Source organism: Perissodus microlepis, chromosome 14 (genome assembly GCF_051167445.1).
Source record: "Perissodus microlepis isolate ML-2025 ecotype Zambia chromosome 14, ASM5116744v1, whole genome shotgun sequence".
Lineage (NCBI taxonomy): Eukaryota > Metazoa > Chordata > Actinopteri > Cichliformes > Cichlidae > Perissodus > Perissodus microlepis.
In genome coordinates, this window is record NC_140474.1 from 38,407,334 (window position 1) to 38,426,045 (window position 18,712).

At 42.3% G+C, this 18,712-nt stretch overlaps 1 protein-coding gene across 1 annotated transcript in view; it reads left to right on the forward strand.

Annotated features, from left to right (window-relative positions):
* The window catches only part of a2m1 (alpha-2-macroglobulin 1), a 54,441-nt gene that overhangs the window by 27,007 nt on the left and 8,722 nt on the right, over window positions 1-18,712 (forward strand). Inside the window, exons 18-25 of the mRNA XM_084949865.1 lie at window positions 1,714-1,855; window positions 2,956-3,181; window positions 3,976-4,102; window positions 6,991-7,112; window positions 8,202-8,253; window positions 10,131-10,214; window positions 10,295-10,471; window positions 11,130-11,211. Of these exons, the coding sequence (XP_084805991.1) occupies window positions 1,714-1,855; window positions 2,956-3,181; window positions 3,976-4,102; window positions 6,991-7,112; window positions 8,202-8,253; window positions 10,131-10,214; window positions 10,295-10,471; window positions 11,130-11,211 (1,012 nt within the window). The remainder of the gene's footprint in view (window positions 1-1,713; window positions 1,856-2,955; window positions 3,182-3,975; window positions 4,103-6,990; window positions 7,113-8,201; window positions 8,254-10,130; window positions 10,215-10,294; window positions 10,472-11,129; window positions 11,212-18,712) is intronic.

Genomic DNA, 18,712 nt, shown 5'->3' on the forward strand with positions numbered 1-18,712 from the left:
TCCTCCGCGGATGATGTGCCAGTGGGATTAGGGAGGTCCTTGAATTATTCCTTCCACATCCTGACATTGTTCTCAGTCGAAGTCAGCAGCGCTTCACCCTCACTATACACAGTGCAGGTAGAGCACCGCTTTCCCCTCCTAAGTCACCTGATGATTTGGCAGAATCTCAGTCTGAAAGGCAGTCCGAAAGTCTTTTTCCATGGCCTCTCCAAACTCCACCCACACCCAAGTTTTTGCTTCAGCCAGTGTTGGTACTTACTGCTGATACTTATTACCTGCTTCTGAAGTCCCACGGGCTAACCAAGCCCGATAGGACTCCTCCATCAGCCTGGTGGCTCCCTTTACCTCTGGTGTCCACCATTTGGTTTGGGGTGGAGCGGTGCAGCGGCTTTAGCAATGGAGGTGCTGAACATGCATGAAATGCTGTTGAAGCTCTGCTGGAGGTGTGAGTTGAAGATCTCGTGGACCAGGTGTTCCCAGCACACCCTCACTATACGTCTAGGTGGCAACTCCAGACTGAGATGGAGTCCAGCCCCTCTCCAGGAGACTGGTTCCAGAGCACAAGCCGTGGTTGAGCTGAGGCCACTAGGGAGGTGACATTCTATGTCCCAATCACTAGTTTTGGAAGTCGGGGATCAGCCTGCTAGGGCCTGGCCGCTGCCCGACACACATTGCACCCAACCCCTACCTCGCCTCGTGTAGGTGGTGGGCCTACAGGAGGATGGTCCCTTTTTCGGGCTGTGCCGTCCAGGCCTCATGGACTAAGCCTAGCCACCAGACCAGGACCAAGTTGACATTTACGCAAAAGCCTCCTGACAACATGGCCCCTGGGATCCCTGGACACACAAACCCCTCCAAGGTAACAATTCATGGAGGGGAGGTTATCAGTTATTTTCTTTATAAATGAGGAAAGAAAATAACTTAGTTCAGGGACTTTATGCTGATGGTAAATATGGGTCACTTTCCAGATGCTTCCATTGTTTTCTTTCACATTCACCACCATACCTGTCCTTCCACATTATTATCTTTATTTCCTTTTCCTCCCTATTAGCATTTCCTGTTCCTCTGCTGCACTCAGGGCAGTTGGGATGAAACACTGACTTCACCATTTGGTGGTGATGGTATTAGAAAGTACAGCCTATCCCGGTATTGACTTCAGTTGGCATCTATATATTATGCTGAAAGCCCGTTTTGGAAAGTCTAGCTTAGCATAGCTTTAGTTGTTTTTTGAGAGAGTGTAAGATTTTTGTGTGTGTTTTTAAATCCAAGAATTTGTTAATTGTTAAAAAAGTACATTTTTAATTAGTGGAGAAATATTAGCTGAATTCATAAAACACTAAGTGTACCTTTTATTCCTTTTTCCAATTTCTTTGTAGTTTTTCCGAGCCGTTGTTATGTGTTAAGTGCAGGAAGCTGAAATGAGCTCAGTGGTTTCCCCAGAAAGTTTATTCTGTACATCAGGATGCCGCATTTCCAGTAGATTTAACATTTCCGTCATTATCCAAGTCACTCCTGGGATGCTAAACAGTTTCTCCCACTAAAAATGCTGCGTCTAAATGTACAGACTCAACTTTCTGGGGTTTCCTTACCTGGATTTTCGAGCAAGCATTTGGAAGTAACACGATTATTATAACTTTTGGTTTATTTAAAAAAAAAAAATAAGGAAGGAAACAAAGCCTCCCCATTTTTCCCTCCCCATCTAAATGCTCTCAGAGATGGACTCACCGATCCCCTTGGCCTTCAACATGATGCCTGAACCTGTACTTACCACGCAGATGTCTAAAGTGGACAGCAAAAAGGAGACTATCAGAACGTTCTTCCCTGAGACCTGGATCTGGGACCTCGTTACTGTGGGGTAAGATTAACATATCTTATGAAAAGAATCACGGCACTGTATTTTTTTTTTTTATGACACTGAAACTGTTTTATGTAATCAAATGTGAATAACATGGATGCTTATTGCAGTCCAAATAACAGAATTAGTTGTATTCGTTAGCAGATATTAATGACTAACGCTTATGTCAGTGATATTTACTGAACAGAGGCTGCTGCTTTCCCTTATGTTCCACATCTTAAAGTCAAAACACAGCTTATCATGTATGAAATTCAAATGAATTTGAGTAGACACTTGAATTCATCAGTGTAAGTATATATAAATATACACTCATCAGGCATAACATTGTGACCACTGACAGGTGGAGTGAATAACACTGATTATCTCTTCATCATGGCACCTGTTAGTGGGTGGGATATATTAAGGAGCAAGTGAGCATTCTGTGCGGTGTTCCCAGTCTGTGTGGTCGCTATCTATCAAAAGTGGTCCAAGGAAGGAGCAGTGGTGAACCAGCGACACGGTCACAGAGACCCATTGATGCACGTGGGGAATAAAGACCGGCCCTGTGTTCCATCATCAGAGCTGGACCACAGAGCAATGGAAGAAGGTGTCCGGGTGTGAGAAATCACGTCTCACGTCACGTGGATGCCCAGGTCTCTTATCTGGGGAACATCTGGCACTAGGATGCACGATGGGTAGAAGGCAAGCCGGCAGAGGAAGTGTTTTCCACTGGGAAACCTTGGGTCCTACCATCCCTGTGAATGTTACTTTGACATGTAGCACCTACTTAAGCATTGTTGCAGACCATGTACACCCTTTGATGGAAACTGTAATCCCCGATTGCCTCTGTCAGAAGGATAGCCCCCCATGTGGGACGTGCTGGACAAGTCTGATCTGTGGAGGCCATGCCTCGCAACTTGCAGGATTAAATGATCTGTTGCTGACTTGGTGCCAAATACCACAGCACACCTTCAGGGGTCTGGTGGAGTCCAGGCCTCGACACGTCAGGGCTGCTTCGTAGTAGGCAGGTGGTCACAATGCTCTGCTTGATCAGTGTATTTGGGGAAAAATGCCATACTACTTGAACTTTAAATGTCACGTCTGGCTGTCTGTTTAAACAGAGATAGTGGGTTGGTGAGCATGGAGAAGACGACCCCTGACACCATCACTAAATGGGCAGCCGGAGCATTCTGCGTATCCTCTGTGGGCTTTGGTGTGGCTCCCAACACCGGACTTACTGTCTTCCAGCCGTTCTTTGTCAGTCTCACCTTGCCATACTCTGTCATCCGAGGAGAGGTGTTCACCCTCAAAGCCACCGTCTTCAATTATCTCTCAAAGTGCATTATGGTAAAAAAAAACAAAAAACAACCACATCTGCTTCTTACAGATCCTTTGTACTTAAGGGCATCCACAAGTAAGATGACACCTGTCAGATTGTGGAAAACATTTGTGAAAATGCTTGGATATGTTTTTGTTTTCTTTTTGAAATTTCATTGTATTACTTTGCATCCGGGCACGGTGGTTAGCACTGTTGCCGCACAGCAAGAAGGTCCTGAGTTCAATTCCACCATCAGGCCGGGGTCTTTCTGTGTGGAGTTTGCATGTTCTCCCCGTGTTTGCGTGGGTTCCCTCCGGGTACTCCGGCTTCCTCCCACCGTCCAAAGACATGCAGCTTGTGGGGATAGGTTAATTGGATAATCCAAATTGCCACTAGCTGTGAATGTGAGTACGAACGGTTGTCTGTCCCTGTGTGTTGGCCCTGCGACAGACTGGCGACCTGTCCAGGGTGTACCCTGCCTCTCGCCCTATGACAGCTGGGATAGGCTCCAGCGCCCCCTGCGACCCTGAAAAGGATAAGTGGAAGTGAATGGATGGATGGATACTTTGCATCCGATGTAGCGTTTTCAGTGTAACAAAATCAACCTGGATGATTGAGCATGCATCAAGTTTTTGTTTTGTGTGACAAATGCGTCACTAACTCGTGCTGTGTGGATGAGTGGTTCTGAAGAAAGCTGCAACCCAAAATGATGGCTGGGAGAACAGACGATCTCACGAGCACATGTTTAATCAGTCCTCAGTGTGACGCGTTACTGCACCAGTTTGTTGCATTCGTGTGTTCTGTGTTTGGTTTCTGGCTGTAGGTTCAGGTAACACTGGCTGCCTCTGATCAGCACACCTTCAGAAACTGTGATGGCTGCATTTACAGCGTGTGTCTTTGTGGAGAGGAGAGCAGGACCTTCTCGTGGATTGTAACTCCGACTACCCTAGGTATTCCATTCTTCCCTTTTTCTTAAGTGCTTATTATCCAGTTCAGGAGCCTCATCAACTTGTGATAGATAGCCGGTCCATAGCAGGACCTGTTTTGGTTTTTATGGTTGATAATCATGACTCACTTCTGTTTGATTTAAATATATTTGTTTAGTTTCACACCAGATCTACCTTGAGCCATGTGTGGATTTTCAGTATGCCACCAATGTAAACAAATGAAAAATGGAAGAATTGCAAGCAGCAGATCTTCATGTTTCAACAGTTCCTAGAAATATTTCTTGTTGGTATCAAATGATCCTCTACATCAGAATTCCTTACAAAGGGATTCCCTACTGGGCCTTTATTTCTTTTTTTAATGTTTATTTATAAGATTTTAAGTTCAAAATTACATCAAATCACACAAGACAAAGGAAACCAAATTCAACATCCAAGCACAGAGAAAAGAAACAAACATCAAACAACAAAAAACCACCGGTTAGTCATTCCAGATCAAAAGTACAGCAGAAATGTTCCGATGCTGCAGACAGAGTCCGAAGACAATGAAGTTAGACAGGGCAACAGAGAGTTCACCCAGTCCAGACCATTCGTCCGGGCCCGAGAAGGAGTTGGGGTCCGGCAGACGTGTAGTTTCACATCAACACAAAGTGCAGTCGACTGGGTTAAAGATAATGTTCAATCTCTCTCTCCCCAACCAATCACAGCAGATGGCCCCGCCCCTCCCTGAGCCTGGTTCTGCTGGAGGTTTCTTCCTGTTAAAAGGGAGTTTTTCCTTCCCACTGTCACCAAAGTGCAACAATGGTGACAGCTCAACAATCATATGATCATATGAAAAACCCAACAATCATATGATTGTTGGGTTTTTCTCTGTGTGTATTATTGTAGGGTCTACCTCACAATATAAAGCACCTTGAGGCGACTGTTGTTGTGATTTGGTGCTGTATAAATAAAATTGAATTGAATTGAATTAAATCCCCATTAATGTGACTGAGAAAAGAGCCCCAGTGTTCGACAGATGTAAAGTGAGTGTCAGCAGGATGATAATGAACCTGTTTAATATACAAACATGCAATCATCTCTCAGCAGTCTGGGCCTTTATATGCAGAATATTGTAATATCTCACTAAATGGACCAGGAGCCACCTTTCATTATGTGGAGATTTGCAGGCATGGAGGTAAAAGAGGGAACTAACTGAAAAGATGCACAAATCCATCACCAAAGCAGGCCGTAATGAACTGGAATATACAGAGTGGTCTATTCATACAGTTCTGCAGATGAAATCAAAACAGAATGCAGTGATTTGCAAATCTCATAAATCCACAACAGCAGAACACAGTTTGAACATTTTAGGTGTTTTTAGAGCAAACGGACCATTTTACTAAAATTAATGGGAGCAGCATACTTGTGTGGCATCCCGTTATTATTATTATTATTATTATTATTATTATTAAAATTAGTTTTCAATTTTTTGGGGGAAACGGGAATGCTGTGTCCTCTGGACTACAGAAGGCAGGGACCACCAGCTCCACACCCTGCAGCTCTGATGGTATGGAGGTGCACTGTCGGCCTCCATATCAGGAAAAGCACCAGTATAAAAGTTTTTAGAGCTGCATCCATATTTCAGAAGACGATGCTAAACCGTGTAGTGCAGCCTTTACAGCAGCGTGGCTTAACAGTAGAAGAGTCTGGACTGTTGGCATGAACCAAAAAATCCAACTACAATCCTGTGCTGGAAAAGATTGGGACAACATTCCTCTCCCACAAGTGCAGATGTTCCCAGGTGTGTATGGACTGCTGTTAAAAGAAGCATGGATGCTACAGCGTGGTAAACGTGACCCCGCCCATGGTTTTTGAGGTGTGTTCTTACCACTAAATTCAAATTAACCTCATTTTGTTTCTTAAAACTGTAGTTTTTATTTTTTCTGGTTTACTTTATTTCCCGTCTTTAACCATGTTCTGTTTTATAGGAGAAATTCAAATGGAAGGCGGTCCCTACGCGTCACATGCTGTGTGGCGTTTTCCCACCTTTAAAGGGAAAATGTAAACAACTTTGAGTGTCTTTGTCTTTGTTGAACCAGTTTTAGCTTAAACAGGAGATCTCAGATTCAAATCAGAAAAAAGAAGTGAACAAAACTTTTTTTTATTGATTTTGGTCTAATCGGCTGTTTGAAGACTGTCACACGGTGTCAGCCGCTCACAGCTCCGCTCTCCCCAGCTCCTCATTACCAGAGGCAATTCTCTAACTGTACAATGCAATTTTCTTGGCTTTTAAAATGAAATACTGATGTTGTTTCTTTCGTCCGACACAATCTCATGCTTTGAGTGAAAAATGAGACACAACGGGGTAATTAATCCGTATTGAGGGCACTGAGGGCTGTTGCATCTTCATTGCTGGAAGCGAAGACGGGCGGCTGATGTTGGAGCTCTGCCTGTCCTGAAAGCAGAGGATTTATATCAGCCTCCATCAGCAGGGATGGAGATGAGGCTCTGATGAATGTCAAATTGCGCTCCTCTAACTCCCCCTTAGAGGAATGCTGACAATCACTTGTACTAACAAGTCAGGTAGTATCTCTGACGAAACAGTCAGAAACCTCTCCCTCAAGGGGCGAGCTGTACTTGTCCTCCATGTGAAGGATTGTGGGCTGTGATGGAAGGAAGGTGGGGGTGGGAGACAAGCCGTGTGCTATAATAAGGCAACAAATGGGGATTAATGAGGGCGAATGCGATGGGAAACGGGGAGGAAGGAAAACACAGCGAGGATAATGAGTTGGCTTGAGAAGCAGATGGGAGGCGGTTTTGCCTCTGTACACAGAACACGACAGTACGGCGGGGGAAGGGAGCGGTAATCGATACAGGCGTTCCACAGTGACGCCGTGTGTGTTTGCTCACAGGTAAGGTAAATCTGAAGGTCAGCGCTGAGGCCCTGAAGACCGAGGCGCTGTGTGGCAACGAGGTGGCCACAGTCCCCGACGTGGGTCGAACTGACACAGTGATCCGCACCCTGCTGGTGGAGGTCAGTGACATGACAAACTTAAGGTGTTCACAGGTCCTAAGCTGATAGACGTTGTCAGTATTATTTTGATCAGTTATATTGTGGCGAGAATAATGTCAGAATTTTAAAATCTTTCGGTTTCGGCCACAGTGGCCCACAGATTTCCTGTTTTTCCAGTTGTTTTTGACAGCGTGTTTTAGGAAAAGGTGCAGGTGGGTTGCAAAGCAGTTTGCAGAGGTGTGATATTTGACAATTGGGTTTGTGGAAGGACGTCAGCTGAGCCATTATCTGATGTGGGCTGGCACTGAGATTAGAACTAATGATGCGCCGGCTGCTTTGATGGAGAGTGAACATCAGATATGGAAATCTGTCAAACCTGGCTCAGCCATTTTTTAAAAATATGTGTATATGTGCAGTGTATGGATGAAAACAGGGGCCACACTTCTCTGTCTCAGTCCCATGGCCACAGCTATAACACTAAGCACCTCGCCACCCGGCCAGTCCGCCTTTGCAGATATCTGGGTCAGTCTAAAGACAGCACGGTGCTGTGACAGGACGCCCAACAAGTCTGTTTTTCTAGATGGTGGACAATGAGCAGTAATGGTCATGTTGGCGCCTGTTAAGAAGTGCACACCAGGAGCTTCAAAGGTCTTTACTGTGGTGATGGGCATGGAGAGAGGGAACCTGTAGCATCGCACAGACCTTTACTTTCTTTCTGTTAGGGCAGCTGTTATCACTTCAGTTTCAGTCCTCTTCTCCTTCCCGTCTGCATTTTCTGATGATCGGCTGTATCTGCAGTTTGCCGTAGTTCTATAGGAGCACTTAAGCATCTTTATTTTAGTTTGACTTCACTCTCAAAGTACATGACTGGTATGTTTATACTGGGTCTCGGTCAGCCTCTCGGGTCGTCCTCTGACTGAAACAAACTGCTTTAGCAGCTTTCAGCTAATGGGAAAGTCAGTGGGATTGAGTTCAAATGATCCAGTTCACTCTAATGTCTGGACCATGTCACCAAATCAAAGCTCACTGTTATTATGTTTAAGCTGTTTAGAAGTTTGTTTGGAGTGATGAAATCAGTCGGTCGTCTTCACTTCTGTCTCTCTTCCCAAGGCCGAAGGAACCCCACAGATGGTCAGTCACAACGTTCACCTCTGTCCCCCAGGTAAGGCCTCCTAACTCTGAGTGCTGAACTCTGAACTCCAACTCGGGCCTTTCATTCACACCTCATACATGCATCATAACACTTCCCTGCATCATGATGGTTATTCAGCATGGCGAGGAAACCAAATTCGTTGTGTTTTCGTTAGAGATGGCACCACTTTTTTATGTCCGATACCGATATCATACATTTGGATATCTGCCGATACAGATATGAATCCGATATAGTGTGTTTTTTAATCAATAAATTTTTTTTTTAATATCTTGCTGCTTTTTGTAAAAGTTCATACTCAAGTTAAAAAAAAATAAAAAATACTAAAGCTATTCTGTTATACCTGTATGCAAATAATATACTGCACCCAAAATATTTCATAGTTCAGCAACACTGATCAATCTAATAAACTTAAACCTGCACCATCCTCCCTATTCTGGTATTTTAAAGAGTAAGCAGTCTAACCAATAGGGCTCTAAAACTCCCAGCAAAAAAAAAAAAAGGGAACCACCCCCCACCCTCCACTTCATGATGCTTAATCGACGTAATCAACTTTAATTTGATGCAGTGTGAAGAAAATGCACAGAAATCAATTATTTTTCAAGAATAATTAAATAGATTCAACATCTTTCTTCAACAGAACTGCAGACTGCACAGATGGAAAAAGTAGTATAGCTTACTAGGGTATATTAGACTTAATAGTTACTATATACAGTAATGTATACATTTTTCATCAGATTAAAACTTTGGGTGTAAGATTCAGATAATTAATTATTAAAAGCTAGACATTTTAAATGAGAATAAGAAAGAAAAGTATGTCTTTGTGCCCCCTTTTCCCTGTTCATGCCCTATCGGCCCCCCTGGCTAAACTTTGCTAGATCCGCCTCTGCACAGTTACCAGCCGTCAGCTGCGTAGAAAAAGATCCTGGTGTAGAAAGTAATATTAAATAAATTCTAACAACAGCTTATCAAGCTTAAACGTGCTGCTGTTGTTCAGCCGCTGGTTTCCTCTTTCTGGCGTGAAGTGGGCGATAAACAAACAAGAGAGACGGACTCGCGACAGAAAAGCCGATCAGCTGATCATTGATCAGTTTCATGATTGAAGTAGCAGCAGGAGAGAGAGAGAGAGAGAGAGGCAGTCGGTCCATATATCGGTTGTTAAGGTTAACGTAGGAGTTTAGAGATGAACTTGCACACTTGCTTTCTTCTCTCTGGGATCACTTCCTCAGAGATGAAATGCTGGTTTGGTAGCAAGGCTCCAAATGCTCAACCAGACCACCGACAGGTCTGGCACGCCACAGCCGCTCTATCACGTGACGCATACTGCTCCGACGTGCTACGGTTATGAGGCGAGTTACGGCGTGTCGCAAGTTTTGTGAGGTGCTTTTTTTGATATTTAATGGATCGATTACATTTTTTTATTTCTCTCCGATATCCGATCCAGTAAATTAGGTCAGTATCGGACCGATACCGATACTTAATATCACATCGGTCCATCTCTAGTTTTCGTTGTGTATTTTCTCCACTGGCAGCAGATCTTTAGCTAAAGTTGAAGTCGAGCAGCCGCTGTAAGCTGCACTTTCCTCACTGTGATCAACTAAATGACCAACATGAGCCGTCTCGTGTAATCTGTAGTGCTGAGCTTGTCTCTGTGTCACTTGGTTTCAAAATCAAAGCGCTGCGATGCCTTGTTGTGTTTCACATAAACAAAGCAAACTGCTTGTAGCTTCATGTACATAACAGTGTTTTAACAAAGGTCAGGGTCTTTAAACAGTAAAATCATTCTGTTTGATAAACTTTAGCCAAGAAAAGAGGTTGAGCTAATTCTTTCATTAATGAAGCTTTTTCTTCCTTTTCTTTGTTGTTGTTGTTGTTGTTGTTGTTGCCAGATGGGGTCACGGAGAAGAATGTCTCTCTTCTTATGCCCGAGCTGTTTGTGGCTGGTTCTGCTAGAGCGACCTTTTCTGTGCTTGGTTAGTGATTCTGTTGTTTAGTGAACTTTAATTTGCCAGGTGAAACATCTCTGTAGCTTTTCCTCGGTTTGCTTCTGCAGGTGACCTGATGGGCAGGGCAGCGCAGAACTTGGACAAGCTCCTGGCCATGCCGTACGGTTGCGGGGAGCAGAACATGCTCCTGTTTGCTCCCAACATCTTCATCCTGAACTACCTGAAAAGCACTGGTCAGCTGACTCAGAGCATTCTGGACAAGGCCACGCACTTCCTGGAGAGCGGTAAGCACTTGGGGCTTTTTTAGGACAAGGTTTAATGTGCGTGCTCCACCCCCACGCAGAATGATCACGATGATGGTCATCAAATTAAACCTTAAAAATGCATCAGATGATAACCGTAAGTCGCTGCTATTATCTTAAAACTGTACTCCACTTTGACTTGGACTCAGCCACCGTGCTGATTCCTAAACTCTGCATATTGGCGCTGATAACGGTCATGTGTGGATTTTACCTCTGCAAAATTTGAGTCAGCTGATCTTAAAGCTAGTTTTTACTATTTATGGCAGCTGAGTAGAACGAGTGCAAAGTTAAGAGGGTGTGCTCTTTAAAAACAGGGCACCAAGTCGAGCTCAGGGGCAATCCTTGCAAATCAGATCAGACCAGTCCACACAGCAAGCTGTTAAATAATAAATCAACTTAAATGGCAATAACTGCAGATGTGTTGGTTGTGAAGCCTTGTAAGTATGCACATTTGACGGGGGGCTCGTGTAACATAGCCGGACTGTAGATATAAATTGCACTTGAAATAAACTTGGCACCAAAACTAGAGTTTTGTACGGTAAATAAATCCAAATGTACTTGATTCACATTTTCTCAGTGTTGTGAAAAAATAATCCTCTTTTTTTCCTTTTTATTGATTTCTTGTGTGTTGGTGTTGCAGGATATCAGAGGGAGCTCACGTACAAGCATGACGATGGTTCCTACAGTGCATTTGGGAAGGCAGACTCCTCTGGAAACACCTGGTCAGTAACGTGAATGAGAGCATGAAGATATAAGAAGTAGATGGTGATACAGCAGCTGACTCTTAGTCCCAACAACAGGCTGCTAATAGTTCATTGGGATGATGGCCTTTGAATTTCAGAGTTATTCTCCTATAGTGTCGGCTGGTGAGGGGAAAAGCTGACACAGCAGAGTATTTTACATGACAATATAGTATGCTTAATCATGCAATATTGGTTTATGAAATGCATTAAAATACTACTGCAAGAGGGCTCATCTCACCAGAATCATGACCATCTACCATCCTATTAAATCAGCTCAGCAGAAGAGCCATCCAGCACTGGCAAACATAGCTCGACAAAGTTACTTCTTAATTAGAAGCAAGCTAACGACTCAGGCACAGAAGGACACCAACCTCCTTTCATCTACAAAAAAAGTCTGTCTGCTAATTGTACTGACTGTTTTCACTGTCTGACTTGTGACTAAACAGCTGCTCAGAGTTTGAGCGTGAACGCTTTTGATTGCAAATGTTTGCAGAAAAGTTGCCTGATAGGAGGCAACGTTTCTGCAGACAGTTGCAGTCTGTCTGGACAATAACAGTTTTCCATGATTTATTACAGTTAACACTGTATTATCAGAAACAGATTGCATGTAATTGCCAACTTGACCTCATTCAAGTCTGACAGAAGATATTTACCAAGTTCAACTTTGAGGACATAATTTACAGTGAGAAAAAAAAGATAATGTCACTGCAGTACTCAACATATGAAATCATGTAAATAATATTGCATCGTGTTGAGGGCTGCAACTCTTATTTCGGTAGTCGATGATCTGCAAATTTTTCTTTGATTAGTCAACGATTATTTAAATAACTCTGATCTCTGCTGCCTTCAGCCAACTGAGAGGTGCATTAACCTCTTTTAAGGACAAACTCATCTTTGCTTTATTTGGAGATTATGTATCGGAATTTCAGGAGCGGGACCACGCCTCCAAACACGCTCCTTCCGGTTGTCATCCATATAGGTTCCCCCAGTTCTGCAAGCTGTTCATTCTCGTTTACGTGCAAGCAGGGTCCATTCCATCTGCTACATCCTCTTGTCCGTCAGCACATCAGATGAACAACTACTCAAGCTCTGCATTCATAGCTTTTCCTCTGGCAATCAAAGGAGTACACCGAACGTCACGGCGGCGCTTCCGAGAGACTGCATGCTGATGACCTTCTAGCAGTTTTCACTACGTCGATCCATCCAGTCATCTTATCTCCGCTAAATCCAGTTATGAAGTGACTTCGGATGCCAAACTCGCAGCTCCCCTCACGTCGCTCTGAAACAGGCCCACAGGCCGGGCGAGTTAGCCGAAAAGCTGACGGACATCAGCGCCGAACCCAGAAGCCACGCTGTACCCATGCTTCCAAACAAATCGCAGCTCCATCAGCAAAAGCTACAGCGTACTTCGCTGCAAGCGCCAGGTAGCAGGGACGTCTCAGCTCTGTGCTCCTTCCTCCTAACACCATTTAATGCAAGCTGGAAATCTGTCGCTAGCTACGTGCTCTACTGTTTCTCCATCGCCGTGATGTTTTCTATCCCTCCTTTCGCTAAATGCTCAAGCAAGTTGGCACTGGGATGCCCGGTTCTTCCCTATCCACCATTCGCAAACACAGCAGCAAGCCAGTTCTCCATTTCTCCGTGGCAAATGCAGCACCGAGTTGCCAGGTTCCCAGCGACTCAACCCTCCTTCACAAATTCTGCAGCTAACCTCAGCACCGGGTTGCCAGGTTCCTTCATTCTCATTCACAAAAGCAGCAGCAAGCTTTTCGACCATCAGATTGCCAGTTTCTCAGCATAGCTTAAAAAAAAAAAAAGTACTCCATCCCTCCGTAGCAAATGCAGCATGCTTTGGCACAGAGTTGCCAGGTTCTCAGCCACTCATTCCTCCTCTGCTAAACTCTGCAGCTAACTTCGTCACCGAGTTGCCAGGTTCCTTTATCCCTCATTCGCAAAAGCAGCAACAAGCTTTTTGACCATGGGGTTGCCAGTTTCTCCGCATCAACAAAATAAATAAATAAATTAAATTAAAAGGCACCGGGTTGCCAGGTTTTCCTTCACCCCCCCCCATAGCTTCCCTACTACCGAAATGCCAGTTTCTCCACATCTATCATGGCAAAAAGCAGCAACGAATCCTTCTAGCCCCGGATACCAAGTTCTCATCTCTCATTTGCAAAATGGCCAGTTTCTCTGCATGAGAAAAAAAAAGGCACTGGGTTGCCAGGTTTTCTGCAGCCGCAAACCTTCTACCAATGCGTTGGCAGTTTCCGTTCCTCCATCCATCCTTCATGAATTTCAGCAACATGCTTTCGTGGCACCAGGATGCTAGGTCCTTCCCTCATATCCAATCGCAGCAGCAAGCTTTTCTATGAACAAGTTGCCAGTTTCCCTTTCCCGTATCCTATATTGGCAAAATGCAGCAGCATGCTTTTGGTACCGGGATGCCAGGTTCTCTTCCTATATCCCACCTTTGCAAATGCAATAGCAAAGAGATGCCTGGTTCTTCTTTATCCCTCATTCGCAAACTCAGCAGCAAGCTTTCTAATATAGAGTTGCCAGTTTCTCTGCATTTATCACAGCAAAGCAGCAGTGAATCCTTCTAACGCTGGGATGCCAGCTTCTCCGCATCTAGCCCTCATATGCTAAGCGGCAGATGTTCCTTTCGGCACCAAAACGCCAGTCTGTATTCCTCATTTGCAAATGCAGAAAACGCTCTTTGCACCGAGATGCCAGGTTCCGTTCCCTAAGCAGCTTACCCTTCCGTTACTGGATTGGCAGTTTCCGCCATCAATCACTTGCAAAAAAACCCCAAAACATTCCTTTCATCAGGATGCCAGTTTCTCTGTTTTGTCCAGTCTTCCACCAGATGTAGCAGCAAACTGTTCCGGCACAGAGATGCCAGTTTCTCTGCCATCTTTCCTGCCTTCACAAAGCATACATTTTTCATTTGTCTAGTGCCAAAAATAATCAATTTTGTTTTCTTTATATTTAATGATAACTTATTTACATCAAACCAGTTTTTTAATATATTTAGCTCCTTTTCCGCTGTAGTCAGAAGCTGTTCTAGGTTTTTACCTGAGCAATACAGAGTGGTATCATCAGCAAACAATACACATTTTAACAGTTTGGAAATGCTACATATGTCATTTATATATAATATAAATAATTTAGGGCCCAGCACAGAGCCCTGAGGAACACCACAAGTTACCTTCAACTGCTTAGATTTTACATTATTGAATTCGACATATTGATATCTGTCATCCAGGTAACTTTTCATCCACTTGTATGCTAACCCTCTTATGCCATATCTCTGTAGTTTATTCATTAATATAGATCAATTGTATCAAACGCCTTTTTTAAGTCTATAAAAACACCAACAGTATATTCCTTATTATCTATAGCATTAGATATCCCTTCTACAAGTTCCATCACTGCCATCGAAGTGGACCTTTTTGCTCTAAAGCCATATTGGTTATCACTTAGGAGATTATGCTTCTCAATATATTTATCAAGTCTATTAACAAATAACTTTTCTAAAATTTTTGAGAACTGTGGGAGCAGTGATATTGGCCTGTAATTGGTAAACTGACATCTCTCTCCGTTTTTATGGATTGGAATAACTTTTGCTATTTTCATTTGTGAGGGAAATACACCAGTTCGAAAGGACAGATTACAAATGTATGCGAAAGGTTGCACTATATATTCCATAATACTTTTAACTAATATCATGTCAATACCAAAACAGTCAGTGGACTTTTTATTTTTAAATGTCTTCACAATGTTAATTATTTCTCTATGAGTTACAGCACCAATAAACATGGAGGACACAATCTGAGTAATATGTTTATTTAGGTCGTTATTATTTCTTGACTCTGGAATTTCTTTTGCTAAATTAAAGCCAACATTTACAAAGAAATCATTAAATTCATTTGCAATGTCTTTAGTTTTATCAAGCACAATATCTTTATCTTTTTTAAAATAATCTGGATAATTCTTATTTTTTGAGCCCTTTTTGATTATACTATTTAATATCCTCCATGTTTCTTGTGTGTTACTTCTACTTTGCTCCAATAATTTGTGGTAATATTCTTTCTTACTTGTTCTTATAATATTTACTAATCTATTTTTATATAACTTGTACTTTATTTCAGCATCTTTTGTCCTCTGTTTTATGAATCTCTTATATAGATTATTTTTCTTTTTACATGCATCTTCTATCCCCTTTGTGATCCATGGCTTATTTGATCTGTGATGCTTTCTAGTGATTTTCATTAAAGGACAATGTTTTTCATATAGTGAAATTACAGTTGATAAGAATGCATCATATGCACTATTTGAATCTTCATTTGCAAAAACCTCATTCCAATTGTGTTCCTTTAAGTCCACCTGGAGGGCAGCAACGGCTCTTGTTGTTCTATGTCGTATCATATCAAATATTTGATTCTTTTGTTTAGTTTTAATCCCAAAATAATTTTGAAAAATTGCAAAAACAGGAAGATGATCGCTTATATCAGTTATAAGAAGTCCACCTACTATTTCATGGTCAATTTTATTTGTGAATATATTATCTATCAATGTAGCTGTATCAATTGTTATTCTACTTGGTTTTATAATTACAGGGAAAAGGGAGTTACTATACATTGTACTGATGAAATCTGTTGTTTTCTGATGTCCATTTGGGTTTAGCAAATCTATATTAAAATCACCACAAATTATTTGCACTTTTTTATCATTTAGGTTGCTAAACATAGCAGCAAGTTTTTCATTGAATGTCTCAAGGCATGAACCTGGTGTCCTATAGATGCAACTTATAATTATATTGTTAGCTTTTTCAACATGGATTTCAATAGTGACACATTCCAATACGTTATCTATGGTGCTTGACATACATTCAATCAGACTACATTTCAAAACTTTATCTACATATAAAGCAACACCGCCTCCTTTTTTTATTCACCCTGTTCATTGTAAATAATTCGTATCCTTCCAGTCCCATTTCACTAACTTTCTCATTATCGAGCCATGTTTCTGATATTGCAATTATATTAAACTTTTTTAACTTACTTAAACATTCTGTAATTTTAGAAACATTTTTATACAGGCTTCTACTATTGAAATGTATGACCGACAATGCATTTGCCATTTTAATATTCATATTGAATTGGTCATCTGTATAGTACTCACAAGTATTATTGGTGTTATTGTAGAAGTGGGTATCTGGGTCAATGTTACTTTCAGGGTCATGCATGTTGTGCTCTGCATAGTTAAACGTTTTGAAGTTCGTTTTCTCAGTGTGTGTGGCAAAATAACCACCTTGACAGTCCTTTTCATAATCAAATTCTTCCTCTTCAATATCTCTGAATGGAAACCTATAATCTGTGTCCAAACTTGTCATTTATGTGTTTTTTGTTTTTGTTGTTGTTTTTTCCATTGTTTTTGAGCCGTAAGGCCAGAAACACTTTCCATGCCCATTGTTCATTATCCAGTCGTCACTTTTCCAATAGATTCCATAGCAGATTCCTGATTATTTATATTGCTCTAAGTCTTTGAGTTCTCTTATCACAACTTTCGCTTCTTTGGGATTGCCATTTAGTCTTATCATTACTTTGCAGTTCCTCGTCCATGTCGCTTGTATCTTATTTTGTTTTCTCAGGCTGCGTGCCTGTCTTGCAATTTCAGCAGTCTTTTCCGTTAAATGTTCATTTAAATACACACCAGTCCCTTTTAGCTTCTTACCCTGTTTCAGTAACTCAATCTTTGGTTTGCGACTCACAAACCGAAGAATAATTGATGGCTTTGTTTTACTGTCTTTTCTGGGGAGCGTGTGGCATGCTGCAATATGATGGCTCTGAATACTTACATTCTTCGTTTGAAGGAATTTTATCACTTGCTGTTTTTATCTAATTCATAATTGTTCTTTTTGTTTTCTGGTTTCCTGTGATCGATGACGTCAGTCGCTCGCTCGTGTTTGGATGAGCTGATATCCATCATTTGTCCAAAATTTGGTGAACACACGCAGCAACGACGCACACATGTTCACGGAGTCCTTTCAGCCTCGTTTTCAAAGCACCAAACGCTTTATTTGTATTATTTAATTTATATATAAACATTCCAAACTGAATCTCCAAACGGTGATTCTGTTCATCTGGACGAAGCGTTTTGTGGGAGAAACGTTTCGTCATCATCAGGTGACTTCTTCAGTCTCAGCTGACTGCAGGTTTCAGTCTTATAAACAGCACATTGATTTACTTACCTGGATGATTGAGCATCAACACATTCCAAACTGAAGTAAAACTGTTGTGTAAATACTTTGTAAACAGTTCTAATCTCAGCCTCTGTCTCAACTGTGTTTACTTTGCATCTGCACGGCAACAACATTGTGATGACCTATAAATACTGACATAACAAAGAAGACATTGGTGCTGCGGTTGCATCAGCACTTATAGAAGCATTCAAACATTTATCCAGAGCTTTGCTGTTGAACTGAATATTTTCAGCTCAATTCGAACACTTGATGTGACGAGAACACAAAGCACACGCAGTGGGAGGTAGACGTGTGCGCGCGCACACACACGCGCGCTGCATGTCCTCTCTGGTGTTTGGCACCAGCAAGCGTCCTAATAATTTACTTTATGAGGAACCTGCCAGAAAATATTAATATTTTCATTTAATGGGCTTAAAGCACAGTGCCTCAGGGGATTTAACAAATCTACTGCTGTTTTGAAAGGGTGCTGGGCAGTTTGGCACTTGCTGTGTGTGTGTGTGTGGGTGTGTTTTTGCGTTTTGGAGAAACTAGGCCTCTCAAGTGTTCAGTTACATTAGAATTTCAGAAGAAAACTGGATGAAAATTGTCCAAATCACTTAAAATAATAACAGTTTCTGTGAATGCGTTGATGTAAAACCTTCACCCAAGCGTCGACGCTGCAGTCCTCCACATGTTTATATGAACAAACAGCACCATGTGAAAGGCGTTTCCTATGGAGACAGTCACACACAATTATCACCGGATCCTGCACCTCCCTCAGTGTGACAGAGCTTTTAAGCCTCTTACCTCCTGGTTTCTTCTTGTTTTTGGTTCTGTGGCTTTCAGACTCGTCTCTCATCAGCTCTGCTGTCACACAGGGCAGAAAGCTTCACTATAAACACTCTGATAAACCTGCTGTAGCCACCTGCAGACACCGTGCAGCTACAAACACCGTAATGTGTGATGTTGAGGCACATCTGTATACAGGAACATGACCAAATGACTCTATTTTACGTGTGTGGGATGTGTCCTGCTGTGAAATGGACGTAGCCACCACAGAGACGCCCAACAGTTGGCAAAGTCTCGACCTTTGCGTTCTCTCTGCGGCCGGTCCTACAATTTTATTTTCAGCCGTAAAACACTGATAGGGTATTGTTGTCACCCCTGCTACACACGTACTACTCTTAGACAAGTTTGAATCCCAGTGACCTCGACATCAAGGTCAGAGGTAAAGTT